A 22,660-nucleotide genomic window follows, 5' to 3' on the forward strand; every position below is an offset into this window, starting at 1 on the left:
TCACGCCACTCATGTCCTGTTACATCCTTCAAAGTTATCTCCTGAAATATTTGTCAGGAACAGTCCTGGGTTATTAAATACAACCTAAGCTCTAAAGTTTCTATATCATGCCATTGAATATTTCAAGAAAGTTAATTGGCTCAGTTTATAAAATTTTTAAATAACAATGGAAGTCGACGAACAATTTGTAATTTAAAAGATCTAAAGCTCACATTTTTAAAGATCAATTTTAGAATTGGTTGTTAAAAATTCTGAAATGAATTAAGTGTAAATTTGAATTGACCACATCCCATGCACAGGAAGTGGACATTAAGGGCCCTATCATACACCCAGCACAATGCGACGCAAGGCAGTGTGTTTGCTAGTTTCAGTCCAGCGCCATTCGCATTTTCCCGTCCAGCATCATTTCGTTTAATTAGCAAATGAATTTGCGCTAATTTTTGCACCCATGGGCGTGCTGGTCTAAAAAAGAGCTGTGTTCAGGCGCATTGCTGGCGCAATGCTATTTTAAGGAGCTGAAAATGGACTGCACCATAGACCAGCTCAAACCTGGTCTAAAGTCTGGCGCAATGTTTTTTTCTTTTTATTTAAACCGCGTACACGTTGCTTATTAAACACAGGGACGCACAGCAGCACACAAACATGCCAAATATTAAAAATTTAAGGATTGCAATGCATACGATTTTTTTTTGTAGCCTAAATATATATATATATATATATATATATATATATATATATATATATATATATATATATATATATAAATGCCTACATGTCATTTACTCGCACACAAATAGCTCTGTTTCATCTCGGAGATGCTTTCTGTCTTTGTGCTTGCCAAATTCCTAAAATTATTAAATAAACTCATCTATCAATCCATCCAACCATCTATCCATTTCGCCCAGCCTTAGTGCAAATGAAAATGTGCAATATTAAAATCTAACAGTGTTCGACTCAAAGTGTTTGTGTGATTTGAAACAGTCTAAAAACACTTCCATTAACTGCCCACTGGTGAGCACAAGCTACTAGGCATGACAAATAATGCCTTCAAGTTTTATTCAGTCATTCAAACAAGATGTAGATCCAAAGGCAAGGACATACTAGGAATGAACACTGGCTCAGCTGAGCCAAAACCAAAACTTATTTATGTATTCATAACTGTATTGAGCATGTGTGTGTGTGAGAGAGAAAGTGAACCACACAATCTGATCCTCAGTGGAGCCCAAAGTATTGCTTCTCATGCCAAACTGGCTCAGGGGAGTCATTCCGAACAATGTGCGGAGAGCTACAATGCCAGTGAATGATTTCTCTGCCTCTGCACTGCTTTTGAAGAATCATACCCTACGTCATTTGTACATACTTAAAGGGATAGTTCACCCAGAAAGGAAAATTCTGTCATCATTTATTCATAAAAAAAACACATTTTCACAGGAGGAAGCAATATTAAGGATATAAGATTTGTAATTTAGCAATGGTTTGAAGTTAAAAACATCTTAATGATTGATTTGTTTCTTAGAAACATGGAGCTTTTCACTTTTCACAAGTTGTAAGAAACAAACTCATTTCCATATTGAATGGCCTGAAGGTGAGTACATTTTCATTGAATGTTTGGTTGAGCTATTACTTTAAACCAGATATTTTAGCATTCAAGACTCTCTTCAAAATGTTGCTTTGTCATGACACTAGTTGACTTTACAATAACGACTGCCTCATTTTGTTCAGCAAATCTGAGAATGTGATACCACAGTGATCTTACAGATTCAATGAGTGGGCTCATGTAACTGAGAATGTCTCTGCCTTGGAGATTCACAAAGCTCAACTTGAGCAAGGCCAGAGCCGACGTGAGCCTCAATTCCAGGACATTTTCTTGGGTACACCATTCATAAAAGTTCCCTCCTGTCCTATGAGAGGAATCAATGCGAATTAACTGGATTAAAAACGCAGATAATCTAACTCAGATATTAAAAACTGATATCCAGCTGTCCTCCTCCGCTCGGATAACACATGTCTGCCCAATCAAATTAAATGAAACTCTGCATCTTCCTTCATATTGGATTATGACAGTGGTCTGTTTCAGTCCATCGCCCACTATAAATACACACACACATGCACACACATAACACATGTAACTATTCTAGTTGTGTTTATTCTGTCCTTTATGTGTGATTTTTGGTTTCCAGAAACATATCCAAGTTACATTCCAAAGTGTGTGCGCTTAAGTTTGAGAATCCAGCAAAACAAGAGGAAAAGAGAAGCAAAAACCCCTTTAACGTCATGTTTTGTGGACGAACTCCCCGAGGTGCTGTACAACCACATTTGATGACTCTAATAGACTATTAATGGTCTGGAATAAAATTACAACATGGTGGTTGTAGTCGTTTTGTTTTTCCTCCCCTCTTCTCCTCTTCCTTTGATCTTTACTGTTTTCCTAATAGTGGGAGAGAGTCGACTCAATTCTGCCGGAGTCCTGGGGGTTCGCTTTCTGGGACCTGGGATACTCAGCAACAAACACAAAAACTAAAAGAAAAGCTAACATATGTAAAAACTCTTTTGCAACTTAATATCTTTAATTAAGGCATATTTTACCATTTATAACACAAAGCTTCCAATCTAGTCCACTCACTGAATACTGACTATATGCAAATACTGGCTGTCATATGTTAATGAGATCATAATGGTCACTTCATAATCATGACCATTTCTAAATGACCATTTTTGCAATTTATTTTCCATTGATCAATAATCAAACTCATATCAAAACTCATCAAATTCTCATCAAAGTCATCTGTTTTTGTTTTTTGAACTCTTTTGAAGTTGTAGTTGTTGTTGTTGCGTGCTCAAACAGACCCAAAGTTTAAAAGAACACCTAAATTTTGTGTAATGCAGTAGAACATCATTTTAAATTAGTATTTTCCAATGAACAAATATGATTCCACTTGCATTTTTAGTCATGTTTATATTTCCCCAAAACATTCATAATTTAGTTTTTCATGATGGTTCCCATCCTTATTATGTAAATGGTAAATGATCGATGGAAACTAAACTGCCCAAATTGTTATGACAATCATGATCTTAAACATTTGGCAACAGTCATTTACATATGATAACATATTCAGAATAAAGGTGGCATAAATTATGTAAATTACTTAAGTGGAATTTATATGAATTCCAAGGAAGTAAACTGAGCCAACACAGTTTTGTTAATCATATTCTGTGGAAATACTTAGATAAAAAAAAATATCACTCAAAAAAAATCTTAATTTATTCAAAGTCATGTTTTATGAAAAACAGATTTTATGCTTAAATTTAGAAGAAGAAGAAATCTGGCAATGGGGTATTTTTTTTAAGTTTAATTTCAACTTTTTATTTTTTATTTTTTACTGGCAGACTTTTGTTGTTTTTGTTTGTTTTAAGTTTTGCTTCTCAAATAAATGCATCTTGATTTAAGAATGTTTAGGTATTTGTCCTGAAAAACAAGACTAAAAACCAGCTTTTGACAACTCAAAATTTTATGGAAAACAGCAGCTTGAACATGCTTCAAATGATCTCTTTTTGTGTTCTACAGAAGAAAGGGAAGCTCTGAAAATCATGAGTGGCGGACGTTGATGACAGAATTTGTTTTTGGCTTAACTATTCCTTTCATGTCTCATCACCAATGAGAAAATGAACTTTAGCGGGACACCAGATGCTTGTGTTGTGGGAAAATCCGAGGCCTCCAGGGGAACTTTGGGAAGTTACAGCATGCCATCACATCGGCCAAAATGAGAACAAATAAAGCAACAAGAAACAGAATAAGACTGTGTGTATGTTTGTGAGTGAGAGTGATCCATCAGCGGATGCATCATTACGCACTAAATTCACCAACAGCTCCAGAAGGGTGTGAAAGCGAATGAGCCAGCCAGACAGACAGAGAGAGACAAAATCCCCAGTTTAGTTTCATGGATGATCCGTGACATTAGTATGTGTCTCGGATATCTCTGGAAGTTCCCATATGATTACCGCACACAGATGTATGATTGCATGACTCTTCTCCAGTTTCATATTCAAAAATCCACCATATCACTGCATTAATCAAAGGATTAAATTCAATAGGTGCATGTTTGATTTCAACGCACACATCGCTGAAATGCAAAAGTGCACAAGCGTTCACCCCTGATTTTGTGCTGTTATTGCACATAACACATCATCATGAGAATCAGTGTAAAAAGACTGACAGGAAGTGGACATACAGGCAGACGCTAATGCATTTATAATGAGGGGTTATTCTGGTGCCACGGCCGCAGAAGGAATGACAGAATCGGAAAAAGAGAAACGGAGCATTGAATGTAAAGCTAAAGACAGAGCAAATGTTTCTCAGAACGCACAAATAAAGATTTGTATTGCTATTCTAAAGTGTGAGCGTCATGTGCTATGCAGATGTAGTCATTCTTTGTAAAAACAATCTGTGTAAAATGACTTGTATCTAGATCTTATAAAAAAAATATATATATATATATCATAGAAATGAATTGGTCAAAAGTTAAAGGAACCCTGAACTATGCTTGTACACAGAGTCTTACAGTACTTGATGAATGCTATCACTGGACTTCATTGGTTTGTCTTACAAACTCTTCTTTTATCTAGAGCTGTAAAATAACAATGAGCAGAAAATCCCTCCTCCTGTTGGCCATAGACACCATCATTCAGACCACAGATAAGGTGAAGAGGGTTCTGCTGATAACAGACGGTCCTCGGCAGGCCAGAGCACGCTTACAACACAGAGACTGGTTAACAGAAAGGCTGTAATTTGGGACAAAGCTTGTGTGTATAAAATCAGAAATGGTCCAGAAAAATTAAAATACTTTTATTTAGAAATGTAGGGAAAAAAAGAACACACTGCAGTATTTATTTATTTATTTGTTTGATGGAGTGTGACATATATTTTAATGAAAATCAAACATTTCATATATAATGTATTTTTATTGCAAAAGTGCAAAAGTCTTAGGCCACTAGTATTTTCACCAACTAAAAATGGATTTAAGTCAGTTATTTGATCTTTGATGATCCTTGTGCAAACAAAAATCTCACTGGATTATTACATTTAATGACAAAGAATAATGTTTGGAAACGTAAACTGATATTTATTACTGACACACTACAGCAAAACATAGAAATAACTGACTTAAAGCCATTTTTTGTTGGTGAAATAGAGGCCTAAGACTTTTACACAGTACTGTTTAATAATTAATAATAATAATTATTATTACTATTATCACAAGTAATAGTGACATAACCATAAAATATTATAAATTATCATTTCTAATAATAAGTACTACTATTATTACTAATTGTTATAATAAATAACATATAAATAACATTATTATATTATAATAATACAATCAATCATTAGTTATAAACAATAATTGCTACTACTACTACTAACAATAAAAATGAGTAATAATCATATATTAATATATTTATAATAATGAATAGTAGAAGTAATAAGCATTGTGTGATATACAAAATTATTAATAATATTGATAAAAAGTATTGTTAGAAAATAACACTAATAACGTAAATTACGAATAACACTATTACTAATAATAATTGTTTTAATATTACAACAACAACTACTACTACTACTACTATTGTTATTAATAACAATAGTAATCGGTGTGTGATACAGAACTTACCTTTTTGTTTATTTTAATAAAAGTATTAATAAAATAAAAATTAAAAACCTCACGACAGTAGCGTTTACAAAAATTGTGCTTGTCATGAATATAATGGCACAATGCAAAAATATTTATATGCGTCGTAAGACTCAACAATGATCTGCAACAGGGTAAAGTAATCTAAGCACACATTTGTGTGTGTGTGTGTGTGCGTGTGTGTGCGTGTGTGTGTGTGTGTGTGTGTGTGGGTGGGTGTGTGTGTGTGTGTGTGGTAAGGCCAATCCACTCATGTGGTCTGGCATCTGTTTGAATGGAAACAAGTCAGTTTGAACCTCATAGCTGTGGAATCGTCTAGAAGGATCTCAGACATCGTGCACAGGAGCTTTTGGGACACATATTTAGTTTTCTGGCCAATTACAGAACCAAAACTACCAACAGCAACAGGCCCAGAGTCACATCCAATCAGGAAAGAGTTAAATTCACCCTAGACAGGAACGCTGGTCAAAGAATGGACATGCATACACTCAACACAAGAGGGGTCAAGAGGTGAGAGAAAGCGTGTCAGATCTCATAGACTGAACAAACAGCGCTGCAGATAATCCGACAAAAGAGGAAAGACTGAAAGAGAGAAAATACAGGAATGTTATTGTGGCTCAGACTAGCTGGCAGCCAGCGTTTATTCCTATGGACTGATTCCTGAGAGCAGGCGCTCAGTCTCCAGCCGTAAGAGATGTCTGAGACAGCATGGTCAAACATTTACACTGCCTGTCAAAGCCGTGACTGACCGCAGACTGTCCAGTCGCTGATCTGCTGGGGTTTGAGATACTGCAGACCGTGAATCAATGAGACCCTTCTGTAAACCATGAAGCGCGGCTCCGCCCACAATCTGTGATGTCATACATGGTCATTTTTATAGATAGATTTGAATATATCACAGCTGGAGAAGGACCAATTTTTGGTCAATTTAGTCCTATTTTCAATACTTTTCTACTCTTCCCAACAACATTTTTTCTGTCTTTCTATATTTTTTGCTTAAAAAGTGTAAATCTGGAGAGCTACAGAAAGTTTGCACTGAAAAAGTATATTTTCAGCTAATCAGTAAACACTTGACCATGATGTAAATGTGCTCCATCTAAAAAAAAAATTAGGGATTGTTAACAATTTTCCTACAATATTTATTGTTTGCAATCAAAAGTGCATATTGAAATGAAATGCATATTGAAAATAATAATTATAATAATAATTACATCTACTTAAGAAGCAAAACTGCTTAAAATATTAGGACTTGTCCATAAAATATATCTTTAATATAAGTATACTTTGTCTTTTTGCGCTGCTAGATTCTTCTATTTTTATTTATTTATTTATTGTCAGTGCAGTTAAGACAAAATAGTCATATATTCTAGATGCAGTCTATAAAATAAAACTGATAAGAAGTCTTAATATCTTACACAGTGCTACTTCTCCAGAAATGTATCTTGTTTTATGTAATTTTATATATTTTAGCTGGAGAAAAAGACAATAATAGACATTATGTATAAGATTTTTTTAGGTGCAAGGTTTAGGGATTCTGTATCTGTCTGTCTGCGTAAAAACAGTATGTTTGTTGTTTATATATACGGTGTAAAAACATCTTTAGCAAAGATATATGAGATATGAGGGTCTGGAGTCTTAAAGGCTCACTGAAGCTTTGGCTGAAAAGGAACTTCAACTGAGTGCTGTGTGCTCTTTCCCTCCCTCTTTTTGTCTCCTCACTTCCACAGGTGTTATTTTTTGACGTCGGCACTGGTTTGCTCATAAAAATGATTTATGAAGATGAGCTTTTAATTCAGATGAAAAAATGGAGTTTGCATTATTCCAGAGAGACCCACTTACTGGCACCATGTGCTGGGTTATGGGTAGTGAGGGCCCATCTGGTTTAGTGGGATTTGAGACTTTTAAAGGGGACATATTCCTCACTTTTGTAGCATTTTATGGTTTCAATCCCACTCATAACATTAGTTGAGGTTTCTTGCTCCAAAAAAATAAATAAATAAATTGTTTATTATGATGCTTCCCAGGCAAAAACAGATTAGACCAGACTGGTTTGTTGTCTCCTCTGTGGTCTTCTGCTGGCGTTTAAACGGTCAGCCAGGTGGGTTTCAGTCACAAAGGTTGTTTTTAGCCCCTCCCCTCGAACGTAGATGAGCCAATGGCAGTTGAGTATCATTTACACTTTTCCTCTGCTCAAGCAGAACGTTAATGTCATCTTGCGTTTCAGCAAGCTAAAACTAGCTAACGTAAAACTTAGTGAGTATATGCTATTACAAACCTAAATAACGAGCTGTTATCACATCATGTACATATTAGGGCAAAAACACATAAACGAAGGTCAATATTTCACTGTCTCTTCATATTAAAGTGGTTAAATGTAAATTAATTGAATCATACCCTGTGATACATGAACTGTGTTGATCTGGGATGTTGTTATCTGTGATCGTGACGAACGTAACATGAGGCTTCTCCCTCTTGAATTGTGATCTATAAACCCTTGCCTATTTAAGTTCAACTTGAATGGTGGTCTTTCTGTGTCCAAAATTTATCAAAAAGATATAATGACAAGGTTTTCACACTAACAGCTGTCACTGTAAGACAGTTAGTAACACCGTTTGTTTATCCGAATTCACAACAGTGAATAAGGGAGGCGGGGCTTACCGATAGGTCAATTATTTCCATCAGACTTAGAACTAACAGGTTATTTATATTCAAATAGTCATGGTACACAGAAAATACAGAGTTCCCATGTCATCAGTTCTAAAACTCATTTATCATATAATGACATCAGGAAGATATTATGGGATGGAACTGTGTGTGTGTGTGTGTGTGTGTGTGTGTGTGTGTGTGTTATCAGATGCCTTACTAACACACACTTTTTTGCCAGCACTGGCGGGCTGGTTGGTTGGTCTCCCTCACCCAAAAACCCTGGAAATTGGAATGACTTGTAGCTCTTAAATCCATCCCTCCCTCTTCCCTGCTCTCTGGTTCCTGATGACAGGCCTCTCTGGCTGTGCTCTTCAGCACTTATTCTGAGGAAATGTAAAATGGAAAGTTTTACTGTGGCATTATGGGAGTGTTTTAGCCTTTAAAGTGTCTTCACTTCTGACTGTAACCAGTGAGCAGGGCAGGGTTAGGGCTAGCTGTGTTTTGCCTATGTAATACAGTTACATAACATCTCTCACAGTTATGGGGGGATTTTAAGAGGGGGACACAGCCAAACTCCAGGGAGGAGCCATTCAATTCTCATCTGGTTTTGGCTGGAGTCACAGGGCTGTTTGAAGGCCCTTTGAAGGCCCTTTCTGAGATGATGAGAAAGAGATGAGGGCAGGTGGGCTGGCTCCAGGGGTGCATGGGAGCCAGGAGGGTCTGGGGACTTTTATGGGAATAATCTGCTTTAGATGTTTCTCTGCGCTGCCATGGAGAGACAGACTCCACTGAGAACAACCACAGAGATAGCTTACAGCATGAGACACTGGCCATTCAAGAGACTATTGTGAGAACTGAAGATGTAAGAAAATCCAACAAGACAGAATTAGATGAGAGAAGAGATTAAATGAGGCAAAAGAAATCAAAAGGAAAGGAGGAGATGTGGGATAAAGAGGGAGAGGAGAGGAGAAGATGAGACAAGGCAGACTGTGAGGAAATAAAAGGTGAGAAGAGAAGTAGTCAAATAGTGTTGAAAGAGATGAGTTTTCAGTTGTTGCCTGAAAATTGCCAGGGATTCAGCATTCTACATAGGGGTGGGATTATCATTTCACCAGCCAGGAACATTGAATGATAATGTTCTGGAAAGTGATTTCGAGCCTCTCTGTGATAGTACCACAAGGCGTCACTCACTCATAGATCTCAGGCTTCTGGAGGGGATGTAGATTCGTAATAGTGAGTGGGTAGGTGGGTGCTGAGTCTGTGGTTGTTCTATATGCAAGCATCAAAGTCTTGAACCTGATGCAAGAGATCTGTGCAGCTACCGTTGGATCATCTGACTGAAATGAGAGATAGAGCTGTGATGTAGTGTGTATGGAGAAGAGAAGGGGTCCAAGAACTGATCCCTAAGGAATGCCAATGATCAGTTGATGTGCTTTGGATACCTCCCCACCAAAGGCCACCCTAAAAGACCAACCAGTGAGATAGGATTCCAAACAGCTAAGTGGAATTCCTGTGATCCCTAGTGATGAATGGGCAGACAGGAGGATCTGGTGACTGACAGTGTCAAACGCAGCATATAGATCCAGCAGAATAAGAAATGTTGATTTGGAATCAGATTTTGCAATCTGCAAGGTTTCCGTAACTGACAGTAGCACAGTCTCAGTTGAATGGCCATTCCTGAAACCTGACTGGTTAACATCCAGTTTGTTGTTCTGTGAAAGAAACAATGATACCTGGTTGGAAACTACTCATTTGAGGGTTTTTGCTATGAATGGAAAGAGAGAGATAGGCATTAGAACAGGGCTGGAAATGAACTTTTCAGATAGGTGAATCTACAGAAACAGAACTAGGCATCCCTGGTGTAGACCATGGCCCCTTTAAAAAGTCTCAAATTCCACTGAACTGTACTGAGAGGAGAGAGTCTTGCTGTGAAGACATTAAACACATGTAGAGTAATTAGAGGTTTGCTGGAGGTCTCGGGGAGACAGGCAACCGGGTCTGAGTTATGAGCAGCAGAGTTTGTAATGACACGTCTGAGGACGCACCCCTTATTTTCATCAATCTAATCACAGAGAAGAACATGTGTGTGTGTGAGTGTGTGCTGGGCGGGCAGATCTAACAGCACGGTAAGCCGGAGGAATGTCTTTGATGTCATGGATAGAGTGTGCAGGGCAAAGTCATAACAGCCATTTTTTCAGAGGAAAAATTACACAGGGGCTCCATCGACATCAAACCCTGAACAACAGCATGAAGTCAGTCCAAGCAGCAGCTTTCTATGGTAACGCAAGCCTGGAGAGCTCAACCGCCAGGAGATGAGCTGTCATCATCACAAAAACACACACTGAAACAACACAAAGGGAGAAGAGAGAGCGACAAAAATACCTGACAGCAATGAAAGGCATTCCAGAGCCCGGAGTGTCACTCCTAATCCTCAGACATTTCATACTTGCGTGTTAGGCTGGAGCGTGATCTCAACAATACACAGAAATGCAGAGGAATGATTGCAACACTCATGGACACATTACCTGACATAAAAAAACATTTTAGCATGTACTCTTCAATAAAAACACTCAAAGCTGTGTAACTGTAGGGCAACATGCTACAAATGCTAAAAACGCTTTAGGAACTACTTATCCATACATAAAGATGTTAAAGATCACAAAAAAAAACTTAGCATCTGCCAAACTGTATAATGACATGCTAAAAGACTTTCAAGACATTCAAAAACTACAACAATATGCTAACAATGACTACAAAACTCTAGGAAACACTTAACAATATAGCTACATGCTAAAAACTACTTAAATCACCACAACAAACTGCGTAACTGTACAGCTCATTAAAAACCACAACATCATGCTAACAACAACTAAAATAATGTAGAAAACTCAGCCATATGGCAACATGCTAAAAACAACAAGAAAACCTCACTGGATAACCGTAAAGTGGCTTGTTTACAAAAACTGGGGAAAAAAAACTAACATAACTGTACAGTACCTGCACATCCCAGGAACCATTTAAACATATAAAAAGATGCTAACAATAACTCAGAACAGCTTATTATCTCTATAACTGTAATGTGACAAAGATGCTAAAGATAGCTCAGAATAGCTTATTAACTATATAATTGTAATGTGACATACTAACAAACAAATTTAACAAACAACCGAGCAACCACAGGAACATGCTAGCGCCTACCTGAAATGTTCCTAATTTCAGTCTTTTCCCTTACTAAAAGCTGTCAAATGGCTTCATATGACTTGGAATATAATGGACAAGTTATATGAACTGTTTCACAGTGCTTTTGTAAATTTTGGAGCCTGACAGCCCTGGTCAACACTTTGACTGCAGCGAAAAAGAACACCCGGAGCATCCTTTAAAACACCTTTAAAACAAGGAAAAAAGTCATACGGGTTTGGAATGCCATGAGGGTGATGATGACAGAACTTTCATTTTTTGGTGAATTGTCCCTTTAAGACATTTTAACACCAGCAGTGCATGTGTGTGTGTGTTTGTGTGTGTGTGTGTGTGTGTGTGTGTGTGTGTGTGTGTGAGAGAGAGAGAGAGAAGAGAAATGCAAGGGTTACACGGGCACCTGGGTGACCTCCATTGCATTAAGAAACACACCCTTACAACAACAAACAGGTGTTGAGTTTCTGCCCCACAATGTCAGATCGCACAGGAAGAGGCTGTACGTCTAGGTTCAATGTAAGTCAGAGCATTCATGCACAGGGGGGAGGATTCAGTGTTTATTACTTATGGAGGTGTGCAATTATAAAGACTATGGGATTAGGATTGAGATCTGCCTGTCTACAGGTGTGTGTGTGTGTGTGCGCGCACAAGTTTGTGTGCTGTATTAAAACAGATCATGAGTGAGGGTGACCTGATTATTTATGTGATAAACATACACATACAAAAACAAACTCTGGTTGAGAGCTGCTGTCATGGGATTTCATGCTCAATTTTCATATGGAAACATGTAAAAGATTTGTCAATCTTTTCTTAAACACTTCAGGACCCTCCATTTGGGCTCTATTTAATCTCATTGCTTTCGAGATATCGAAAGTTTCAAGAGATTTCAGATCAGTATAAATAAAGAGATCTAAACTGTGACTGCCCTATGGGAATACACATCTACTTTACACAGACAAACAAACATCAACTCCAAACAAATCATGGACTACCCTGAGAGGTCATGACCTTTTCCAAAGTCTCGTCTCGTCTTTCAATAGCTTTCACTCCCTTTCACACTCCACCACAACTTTCTCATACATTCACAAAACTATAGTTATGCAGACAGTTACAATTAATTACATCTTAACCACAAACTTACACGTAAAAAAAAACTTTTGCAAAGGAAAATATATTTACTTTTCACTATATATAATAAAACAAGTGTTTAAATTCGTACCTCTGATATGCCAGACAAAAAATTATATATTGCTGTTTATTATTGTGTATTTTAATATTTGTATGTATAAAACAAAAGAAACGTAACATTATTTGATTTATTTGACTGTATTTTATTTATTTTACTATTTATTTCTTTATTTAGCATTAAACACTATGAATCTACTTGACAACACTGATCATTTCAAACAATGTTTCTTCTGAAAACACAATTGATTCAAATAGTTTTAAATATCTGAAAAATTGCCTAAAAATTACCCAGCCCTACTAAAGTATTTCTAAACATTTCTAAAGTATAAACATTCCTAAGTATTTACCTAAGTAAGTTACAACACACACACATACAAACACAAACTTTGTTCAAGCTTGAAAAACTCTCAAAGTGTAAACACTCCCAAATCCTCCCTTTAACCTTTGACCCCTTCCTCTTTCCCCATCATACCACTCATCACTCTCGGTTTGGAAATGGACTCAGCCTCCCTGAGGTGTAAAAAGTGTTTTCCTGTAAGTCAGCTGGATTAAAACTGCTTGATATGACTGAGCAACCCACTGAAACCACATCAAACAGACAGACACTTCCCTTAAAACACCAAAACCATCCTACCGGAGACCGCCGCTGAATTTGGGTTCACCAGTAGTGTGTGTGTGTGTGTGAGAGAGACAAAGCCAATAACTGCCAGCCTATGATTCATTTCTTACCAAAGTGCAACCAGGATTCATTTCACCACTTAATTTCAGTGCAATTAAAACAACTAAAGAAAAAAAACCAGATGTACTAATCCTTTTCAAACACATTCCCACCTGAAGCAGACATAAAGTGTCTTTTTGACACCTGCTTTTAGCTAAAAATTGGAGGTGTCTCCTGTGGCCCCAGGGCCATGAACTCAGCATTATGGCCTCAAACCTGACCTGAGATGTGCATGGAGAAACTAGCAGAGGTGCATCAAGCCTGTCTGCAGACACGTACTCAAGAAATGAGACGGGTCTTTGATTTCCAGCTATAATTAACAACCATATTTTATCTCCTCACAGTCATCTAGACCTGCATGAGGCTTTTAACAGAAAGATAAAGAGACACTGAGAGAATGTGCATTAGAGTTTAGATTGATATTTGGTAAGAGGCTTGATACCAATACACCGTCTGGATAGAGTCAAATCCTAGCTGCTAGAACTGTTTAGTAGAGCTTTATTTTAGAAGAAGGGAATGGGAATGGTGCATCGCAAGGACATTGCCAAAGAGACACTCTCTCATGTGACCAAACCAAAGACATTTGCTGCATTTACCAAATGAAAACTTCAGCTGTGCCTTTGGAAATCCAATTCACTGACCTGACTCGTTTACATTACATAAAAAGGGATCTCAAGCATTCCTATCTATCAAACGCACAGTCAGATCTTGACAACCTCAAAAGAAACAACCTTGAGACCATTCGAGAATATTAATGCACATTACTTATGCCAATAAATAAGACCTGTGACCCAACCAAACCAGATCTGACCAGTACAGATAAATTGTAAATTTCCAAATTCAGCCCAAACCTGACAACCTTTCGACTTCCTTTCTGAGAAAGTACATTTAAACACTCTGATTCACTACAATCTGACTCAAAGATCAACAAATGTGCATAAGCAAATGTACAAAAAAAGAGTTACATTAAGCTTTAGAGTTCAATTCACAAGAACTGTCTGAAACTGAAAAAAAAAAATAGTTTTAGAGAACATAATTCATCAAAAAGATGAGATGGATGGATGGATGGATGGATTGATGGATGGATAGATAGATAGATAGATAGATAGATAGATAGATAGATAGATAGATAGATAGATAGATAGATAGATAGATAGATAGATAGATAGATAGATAGATAGATAGATAGATCCTCCTGAAAAGTGTTGACAGAACATTCTTCAGAAATTCACAGTTTGTGCACCACAGAGCAAAGAAAGTCATACAGGTTTAGAAGTAAATATTGACCATTTGAAGCTCCTTTGTACATTTTATGAGGATTAAAGTGTGTAGAAGAAGTGATGCAGAAGAAATATGCTGTGGATGGAGAAGAGAAACAAGCAAGCACAGCTGCAGTCTGGGTCCTCGATGAGAAGGTTAGACGAGTTTCACCTCCAGGCTGTTACTATGCAGACTCTGCGGTAGAGGGAGAGAGAGAGAGAGGGAGAGAGAAAGTTGCCTGCAGCCCGCTGGCCTACTCTAAATGTTGCATAACAAATGCGCTCGCTGTGTTCCTTGTTTAGCAGCTTAGCCTGGAGACGCATGACAACACAGCGAACGCTGCCTCCCGCCCTCCACCTTCTGAAAAGAGTAGAGGACCCAGAACAGCTGGATGAGACAAAGAGAAAAACAGAATGATGCAAACGGGGGAAGGGTGAGGTGTTTGTTGTCATCCTTCTCCTTCAGGTGATTCAGCCCCCGAAAAACAGTTCAACGGGTGCGTGTGAGATCGGGGAAACACGCGTAAGGAAGCACGAAAAGCATTAGTATGTGGAGTCTCCAGTCTAACCATACACGAGAGCTGCCTCACGCCGTCATATATAATTCAACAAAACTGAGGTGAAAAGCACACTGGAGCGCAGCATGGATTCGCTCGCCGTGTCTAAGACATCAATGCAAGTGTGCTGAAAGGTGACTGTGTTAGGAAATAGACTTCCAGGTTCAGTGCTTTATTTATTTTTTATGAAAACATCATTTTGACATACATTGAGGACAGCAAATGATGGAGAGACCGCAAGGGAATTGGGATCGAGACACTACACAAGACAAACGAAAGGAGATGGGGATGGAAAAACTGATAAAAAATGGACAGAAGAATCGACAGAGAGATGGACAGACGAACAGATGAATATACAATATATATATATATATATATATATATATAGACAGAAGGATAGACGTGATAGATCCATCTATCTAGATATATAGATATCAGATCTATCTTAGATTTTCACCCTTGAGATAGATAGACAAATAGACAGACAGATCGATAGAGTCTAGACAGAGACTGATAGATGGATGGACCGACTGATATAAAGTGCATATAAACAGAGATTGACAAATGATAAACAAACTAGACCTGTCTATCTATTTACATCTACAGATAGACAGACAAATGGATTTACAGTACATATAGGCAGAAAGAGAGATTGACACATGATAAAAGATAGACAGACAGCTCACACCCATCTCAAAAATAATCGGCTGTCTCATGTTTCAGACACACCCTGTCCATCTCGATATCAAAGCACTCCACCTGCACACTGCTCCACCCATGACATTGGGTTGACAGGATGTTGACTGTTCCTCTCAGTGTGAATCTGTCTTCAACACAAGCAGCGAAAGCAGTGAGAGCTCACCGTCCAGTAATACAGTCTCACTGACAACCCTGCAGTCTACCATCAACACACCTGCACCGCTAAAAACGATGAATGTCCACAGCGCAGTCACTTGAGCCGGAGCCAGGGTCCTCGAGGAGCAACTACAGAGACTGTGTGCAAGTGTAAGATACTCTTTTCCTAGAAAAGGCTTTCCTGAGAACTTCACACACATCGCAAGCCATTAATCTCCACTGGAAAGAAATACACAAACATGACAGGCAGGACTGGAATGTGGCTCACGGCCAAGCACGTGTGTTTCCAGACCGTAGCCAAAGACCAGACCTCTTCTCTGCACCCTTATTAGTTCTCTACTGTAGCAGCAGACATAGGATATACTGGGAAGCATGGAACACCAGCATGCTTCTTACTAAATACTGTATGTGCATACTGTATCCTATTTTTAAAGCAGAATGCAATACTGTCTTCTCACTTTCTGCCTCTCTTTATACTTCCACTCATCTCTAGCTATCATTACTCCCAGCATTTGCTCTGATCAGTGAAACGGACCAAATGTTTAAGCGTATGCATGAAAGAAAGGATGTGCTTCCTGAATTATTAATATTGACATATCTTATCAAAATAAACCCAGAAGACCAGAATCGACAGGACAAAAGTGAGGCCAAAGAGAAATCAGTCTGACCTCAATCAGGTTTGGCCCCCGTGTTCTCCTGAGACTGATTTACTTCCATTCTGTCTAAAAAAAAAAAAAAAAAAAAAAAAAAAAAAAAAATATTATTATATATATATATATAATATATATAATTATATATATATATATAATAAATAAATAAATAAAATACTTTGCTATGGAGCCAACATTACATCAAAACCGACTACATCAACTTAATAAATGTCTCTGGTCCTATGTGCACAATTTATCAGTATGTTATTATTATTTTTTTTTAAAATGCTTTTAATAAAGAAAAAAATTAAATAAAATTAAACTATTTTTTTACTGCTGATTTCACCAAGGATAAATAAATAAATAAATAAAATACATAAATAATATTTCAACCGCTAAAATATTAAATACTAAAAACATTTTTCTTTTAAAATGTAAAATGTAAAAAAAACATACTATAAACAGATTATGAAGTGATGCCCGACTCTCAGCAATGTTCTCTCTCAGTTTAGAGTTTTTGTCTCGTTACCATGGATATGCTAATCTGAAAGAGGCAAACACACTTCAGTGCCTCACAGTCATGCGTTCTTCTATTACGCTAACAAACACCCCCCCGCACACACACACACACTTCAGCATTTACAGCTGTTCGACCCACCAAAAAGTGTTTCACTTACTCTGAGGCTTTAGAGGCTCAAAAATAAACCCCACACACACACACACACACAGACACACACACACACACACAAATATAGACATTTTTGGAAGAATAATATAATATAATATAATATAATATAATATAATATAATATAATATAATATAATATAATATAATATAATATAATATATGCAAGCATATAAGTGATTATTATTTACAATTATTTAAATGTTATTATTTCAAAAAAGAAATCATGCAAAATAAAATAACAATCACGCGTAATAACGTTACATGTTTGTCAAATGTTCCCCACCTCTGAGATGACAGAGAGATATCAACAAAATAATAAAATAGCCTACTTCTCATGATTCAGTTCTCATAAATCGACCCCCATTCTTATTTCAATATTTTATTTGCATAAAAATAAGTCTCTTTAGAAAGGTTAAATGCATTGTAAATGTTGTTTCATGTTAACCACACTGATATTTTTTTAAATACTGGACCATTATTAGCATTTAGACAATATATGAGGAAAATAGAAGGGCATGTTTATATGAGAGTGTGTTGAACAGGGATGAGGCTTAGAGAGCATGTGCAAAACACTGACCTAATTGTGTCAGCATCATGCCTGATATCACAGAGATGAACACACACACACACACAGTCACACACACACACACACACATACCATGTGTAGCGGAAGCAACGTAAACAGATCCTAACGTGGTGATTCTGGATGGTACTACAGGCCCTAACAAACCCGCCCCCCATCCCACCACACACACACATTTGCACTAATTCAGATTCATATTAGCTGCTCTGTTGTTAAAGTGCACAAGAGACAATCACTATGAAAGGGCTGATGGAGAGTAATTACGGTGCTGGGGGATGGTGTACACAAATCTATTCAATATATCATTACCACAACAATAACACAGACTTCAAAAGTTCGTCTGATATGAGAAACCAACATCATACTCACGACACCAGCTGGTAGCTCACAAATCAGTTTTCTGAAGAAAATATGAGCAGAGCAGGCCAAAATAAAACTTGCCATAATGTGACTGCTGGGATGGATCACAGGGCGTTGCTAAAAGGTTGCTAAGGTGTTCAGAGTGATTTAGTGTTTTTAGGGCCTCCAGCTGCTTACAGGCTCAAGTTACACACTAAAGTTGAACACTTCAGATTTAAACAGAGCTCTAGCCCATATTAACAAAAATAAAAGCAATGTAAAAATCCAAATGAAGGTGCACCAAGTACATTTTTCCACATAAAAAGTTAAAAACGTAAAAATAGTCAAATAATAAATCTTCCACATAATAGCAAAATACTACCACTGCACTATTTCATTTGTTTTGTTTTGGCGGGAGTGGGGCCAAATAGTAATAAAAAATATATATAATTGAAAAAAAAATGCAATTTTTAATCATGAATCAATATTGCTATATGATGATAATAATTACTATTACTAAATAAAACAAAATAAGAATACTATTGTAATATTTCACTGTAAAATAAAAACTTATTTAATAATAATAATAATAATAATAATTTTATTTTAGACTTTAAAATTACAACACTAATATTTATGTCTGTCTTGTTTATTTTTAAAATTAAACCAAACCATCCAACATTTATTCTGATGAATAAATGCAGCGAGTCCTTAAAGTTTCTCTTCAGTGCCGTGCTTCACTCTGAAACATAGCCATACGTAAATTTAACTAAATTTGAATCTGATTTGATAATCACACCAAAACCTATTGTAATTTAGTTTTCTGAATCATGATTGTGCACTTACTGAACATTATTCACTTCATTTCGTTAACCACATATTTTGCACATTTTTGATTGCAGAATTAATTGGTAATGCATGAAAAATAGGTCTGGATTTTTTTCTTCTTTATAATTGCATTGTAACTAAAACTTTGGCATGGTTCTGTGTCCTCTCTGCCCAGGTCTGCTGTAATTGCCGACAAAAATAACAGGTTACTTTCAAGACCCTCTTAAATTGAAAAAATAAAAAGTTTATGTGGTCTGGTTTGATGAATTACCATAATTATGATGTCATGTTTAAAGCAGGCCGACACAAACAAAAGATCCCAATCTGTTTGATTAATGACGAAATTCATCTGGCTGACCCACGATGACCCACAGGTACTAGCAACTAGAGCTGGATGAAGCACATTAGTGACCTTTGACCCCCAAACCACAGGTTAAACAGGAACAAGAGGCTGAAAACAGGTGCTTGTTCAGTTATTGAAGCAGATTTACACAAGCCCATGTGTTATGAATTTTGTTCAGGATCCTCTCACAGTCTCGGTTGGACCAGACTTCCTTCTTGACCCCTGAATGGGTCACACACAGAGACAAACCTTATGAGGAAAGTGTTTGAACGAGATCTCCCTGAGCAAAACAAACTCTCAGTGGCTAAAGAAAGACGTGACAGGGAAGGAAGGAAGGAGGGCTGGAAGGACAAAGGTTGGGTGTTATTCCATAAATACTGCATTCTTCCAAAATGACCCTGAAGATCTGGAGAAGAGACAGAACGTCCTGACAGCACGGTAGAGGCTTTTCTGCTATTACAAACACCCATTATTTGATCAGCTACTCGCAGTTTACATTTTCACAGGTTTATATTTATCATGAACAAACAAACGAACAAAAAATAAAAATAAATAGAATTTCGCAGCTCTTATGAAACATTGCTTTCAACCTTGTCCATACTGGTCATTGGTTTATATGAATATATGTAAAATCATACATGCAAACTCCAGGTCTTCTTAAAAAGAACATTATGGGCTTTTTCTACAATGCCAGATGTTTTGACCTCAACAACAGCAATAATGTTTTTTTATTTTTTTATGTGTTACATTTTAGATTATTCTATTCATATTTTCATTTAATATTGTTTAATATTTTATAAAATAATAATAATAACTATTATTATTATTATAAGTATTATTATTAAAAGTAGTAGTAGTAGTAGTAGTAGTAGTAGTATCATTTTATAAACATTTAAATAAAGCTGTTAAAATAACATAAATAAACAAAAAAATGTAATATAAAACAATACAATAAACAAAATAAATATTTTTATTATTATATAAAATATTTTAAATAAACAAAATAATACAAAATATAAACATTACATGAAATAAGTTACATATGATAATAACAAAATAATATTAATATATTTTATTTCATTATTTATGTCATAATTATTATTAGTGGTAGTTGTGGTATTAATACTATTTTAAATATTTAACATAAATATTAATAAAATATAAAATACAATTCTACAAAATATAATAAATAAATACTAATAAATATTATTGAAACACTTTCATTATTTATTTTTTTTTTCCAAAAGGCCAGAGACTTTAAAACTCTGAAAGAAGAAGAAGAAGAAAACTTTCTCTGTCACTCTTGCAGGTCCATTTGGGCTGCATTACTCATGTGATGCAAATCAGCAGATACACAAAACAACCTAACCTTACTGAATTCATTATGCCACACAAACTGAGTACAGAATCCAACAGAAACAGACACACTGCCTGGATCTATCATGGATCACAGACATCAGGCTTGTTTCACTTTCACATGTGCATGAATGACAGAATCTGTTCTTGTGAAACACGGAAATGATGTTCTCAGTAACAACATGTTTTCCCAATGTCATCTGCTGTGAGGAGCACACACCCCTTCTGCTGCCCTTCACTACATAAACCAACTACTTTCACACAATCTCCAAAGTGACTCACAACCTTACAGTAGCTGCGTTTCTGGAACATGTTTGCTGGTTTCTGGTTTAAGATGGTGATTAGCTACAATGATGTCTAAAAACCAGCTTGATCAAGATGGTCTACCTAGAAACCAAACAACCACACGTTCCCCTTAGATTAACAAGAGGTTTTGAGAATTGGATGAATCACTTCAGATTGGGTTCAAACCCACAAGTTTTAGATCACAAGTCCAGATCTTACAACACCAGACCACCAGTCATGCGGGTTGGAGAGGAGTCAAGAGCGCGCGAGAGTAAACAAGTATTTGTTTTATTACATAACTCTTTAAGGGCTGTTAGTATGATGTATCCGAGCGGTAAAACATCTGGACTGGTGACCCAAAGACCGCAAGCGCAATCGATCACCATGACGCAGGGACTAAACCTTGAGAAAACGAACTCTTCATCACTTTTTGGATAGAAAAGACACTCCAGGAGCGGGGTAGGTACTCACGCACTGCCTCCTGTTTGGGGTCGAGCGCGCCGGTGGTCTCCTGGATCCTGCCCATCTTGTCCCGGAGCGCACAGACGCGCAGGTTCGTGGCGAGCAGCTCGTGCTCCAGCTCCTGGAATAGCGAGCAGGCGTGTTTGGCCAGATCCGACAGCTGGCGCAGGGTCCGGGACAGAGCCACATTACTGAAGGAGCACAGGTCCTGGAACAGGAGACCCTCCTCATCCGCGTCCGCGCGTCTGCACAGCCACTGGGGCTCCACGATCCGCTTGGCAAATGGCATTTTGTCCTGTAGTGTTTCAGTATAAAATCCACCTTTGGAGGAAAACGCAAACAGGTTCCATGTAAAAAGCAAGACCCCTCCTCCTCCTCCTCCTGCGTTAGTCCAGGGTCTCTCGCGGCTCGTCCTCCATCCTCCTCCGGACACACACACACGCTGAACCGCACTGAGATCCGCCTCTGCCGCTCTGATCCCTCTTCCACTCACTCGCGTGTTTTACTGCGCTTTAAACTCCGATTGCTTTTAAGGAAAGGCGGAGCGAAAACGTGGAGCGGAGCGCGGCAACAGCTGGATCCGGAGCGACCGCTATCCGTTCATCAGACAGACAGATGTTATTCAATTTAAAAAATGAATAAAACTGTATGCTAAATGACTTGGTAAATGTAAACTTATGGCAAATACATTAAAAGATCTTCAATTCCCCTTTCATCTCTTGCTGGATAGAGAAACTGGGCATTTTAAATATAATATCAGTACAAATTACTTTTCTTTTTAAATTAAAATAAATAGTTTTTATGTACAGGGCAGTGTTATTTTAGTATTATTTATTTCATATTGTAGCATTTATTAATATGTTGAATTAGCTATTTTTTTATGTTCCGTTTTAAATTTTATTCATGTGGTGCCATTTCTATTTGTTCTTGTTATATATATACGGTACCGTAACTGTATTTTATGAGTATATTATTAGAATTAAGTAAGATTATGAGAATAAAGTCATAATATTTTGAAATTA

The 22,660-nt window shown here is 37.0% G+C and overlaps 1 protein-coding gene across 3 annotated transcripts in view; it reads right to left on the bottom strand.

Annotated features, from left to right (window-relative positions):
• Positions 1-22,142, bottom strand: part of nhsa (Nance-Horan syndrome a (congenital cataracts and dental anomalies)) — a 92,555-nt gene extending 70,413 nt beyond the window's left edge. Inside the window, exon 1 of one of the 3 annotated variants that reach the window (XM_052594233.1) lies at positions 21,648-22,142. In XM_052594233.1, coding sequence (XP_052450193.1) covers positions 21,648-21,927 — 280 coding nt within the window. In that variant the 5' untranslated portion in view covers positions 21,928-22,142. The remainder of the gene's footprint in view (positions 1-21,647) is intronic. The other 2 variants (XM_052594231.1, XM_052594232.1) reach the window with 2 other exon arrangements.
• Between the last annotated feature and the right edge of the window lie 518 nt (positions 22,143-22,660).

Source organism: Carassius gibelio, chromosome B23, assembly GCF_023724105.1.
Source record: "Carassius gibelio isolate Cgi1373 ecotype wild population from Czech Republic chromosome B23, carGib1.2-hapl.c, whole genome shotgun sequence".
Classification (NCBI taxonomy): domain Eukaryota; kingdom Metazoa; phylum Chordata; class Actinopteri; order Cypriniformes; family Cyprinidae; genus Carassius; species Carassius gibelio.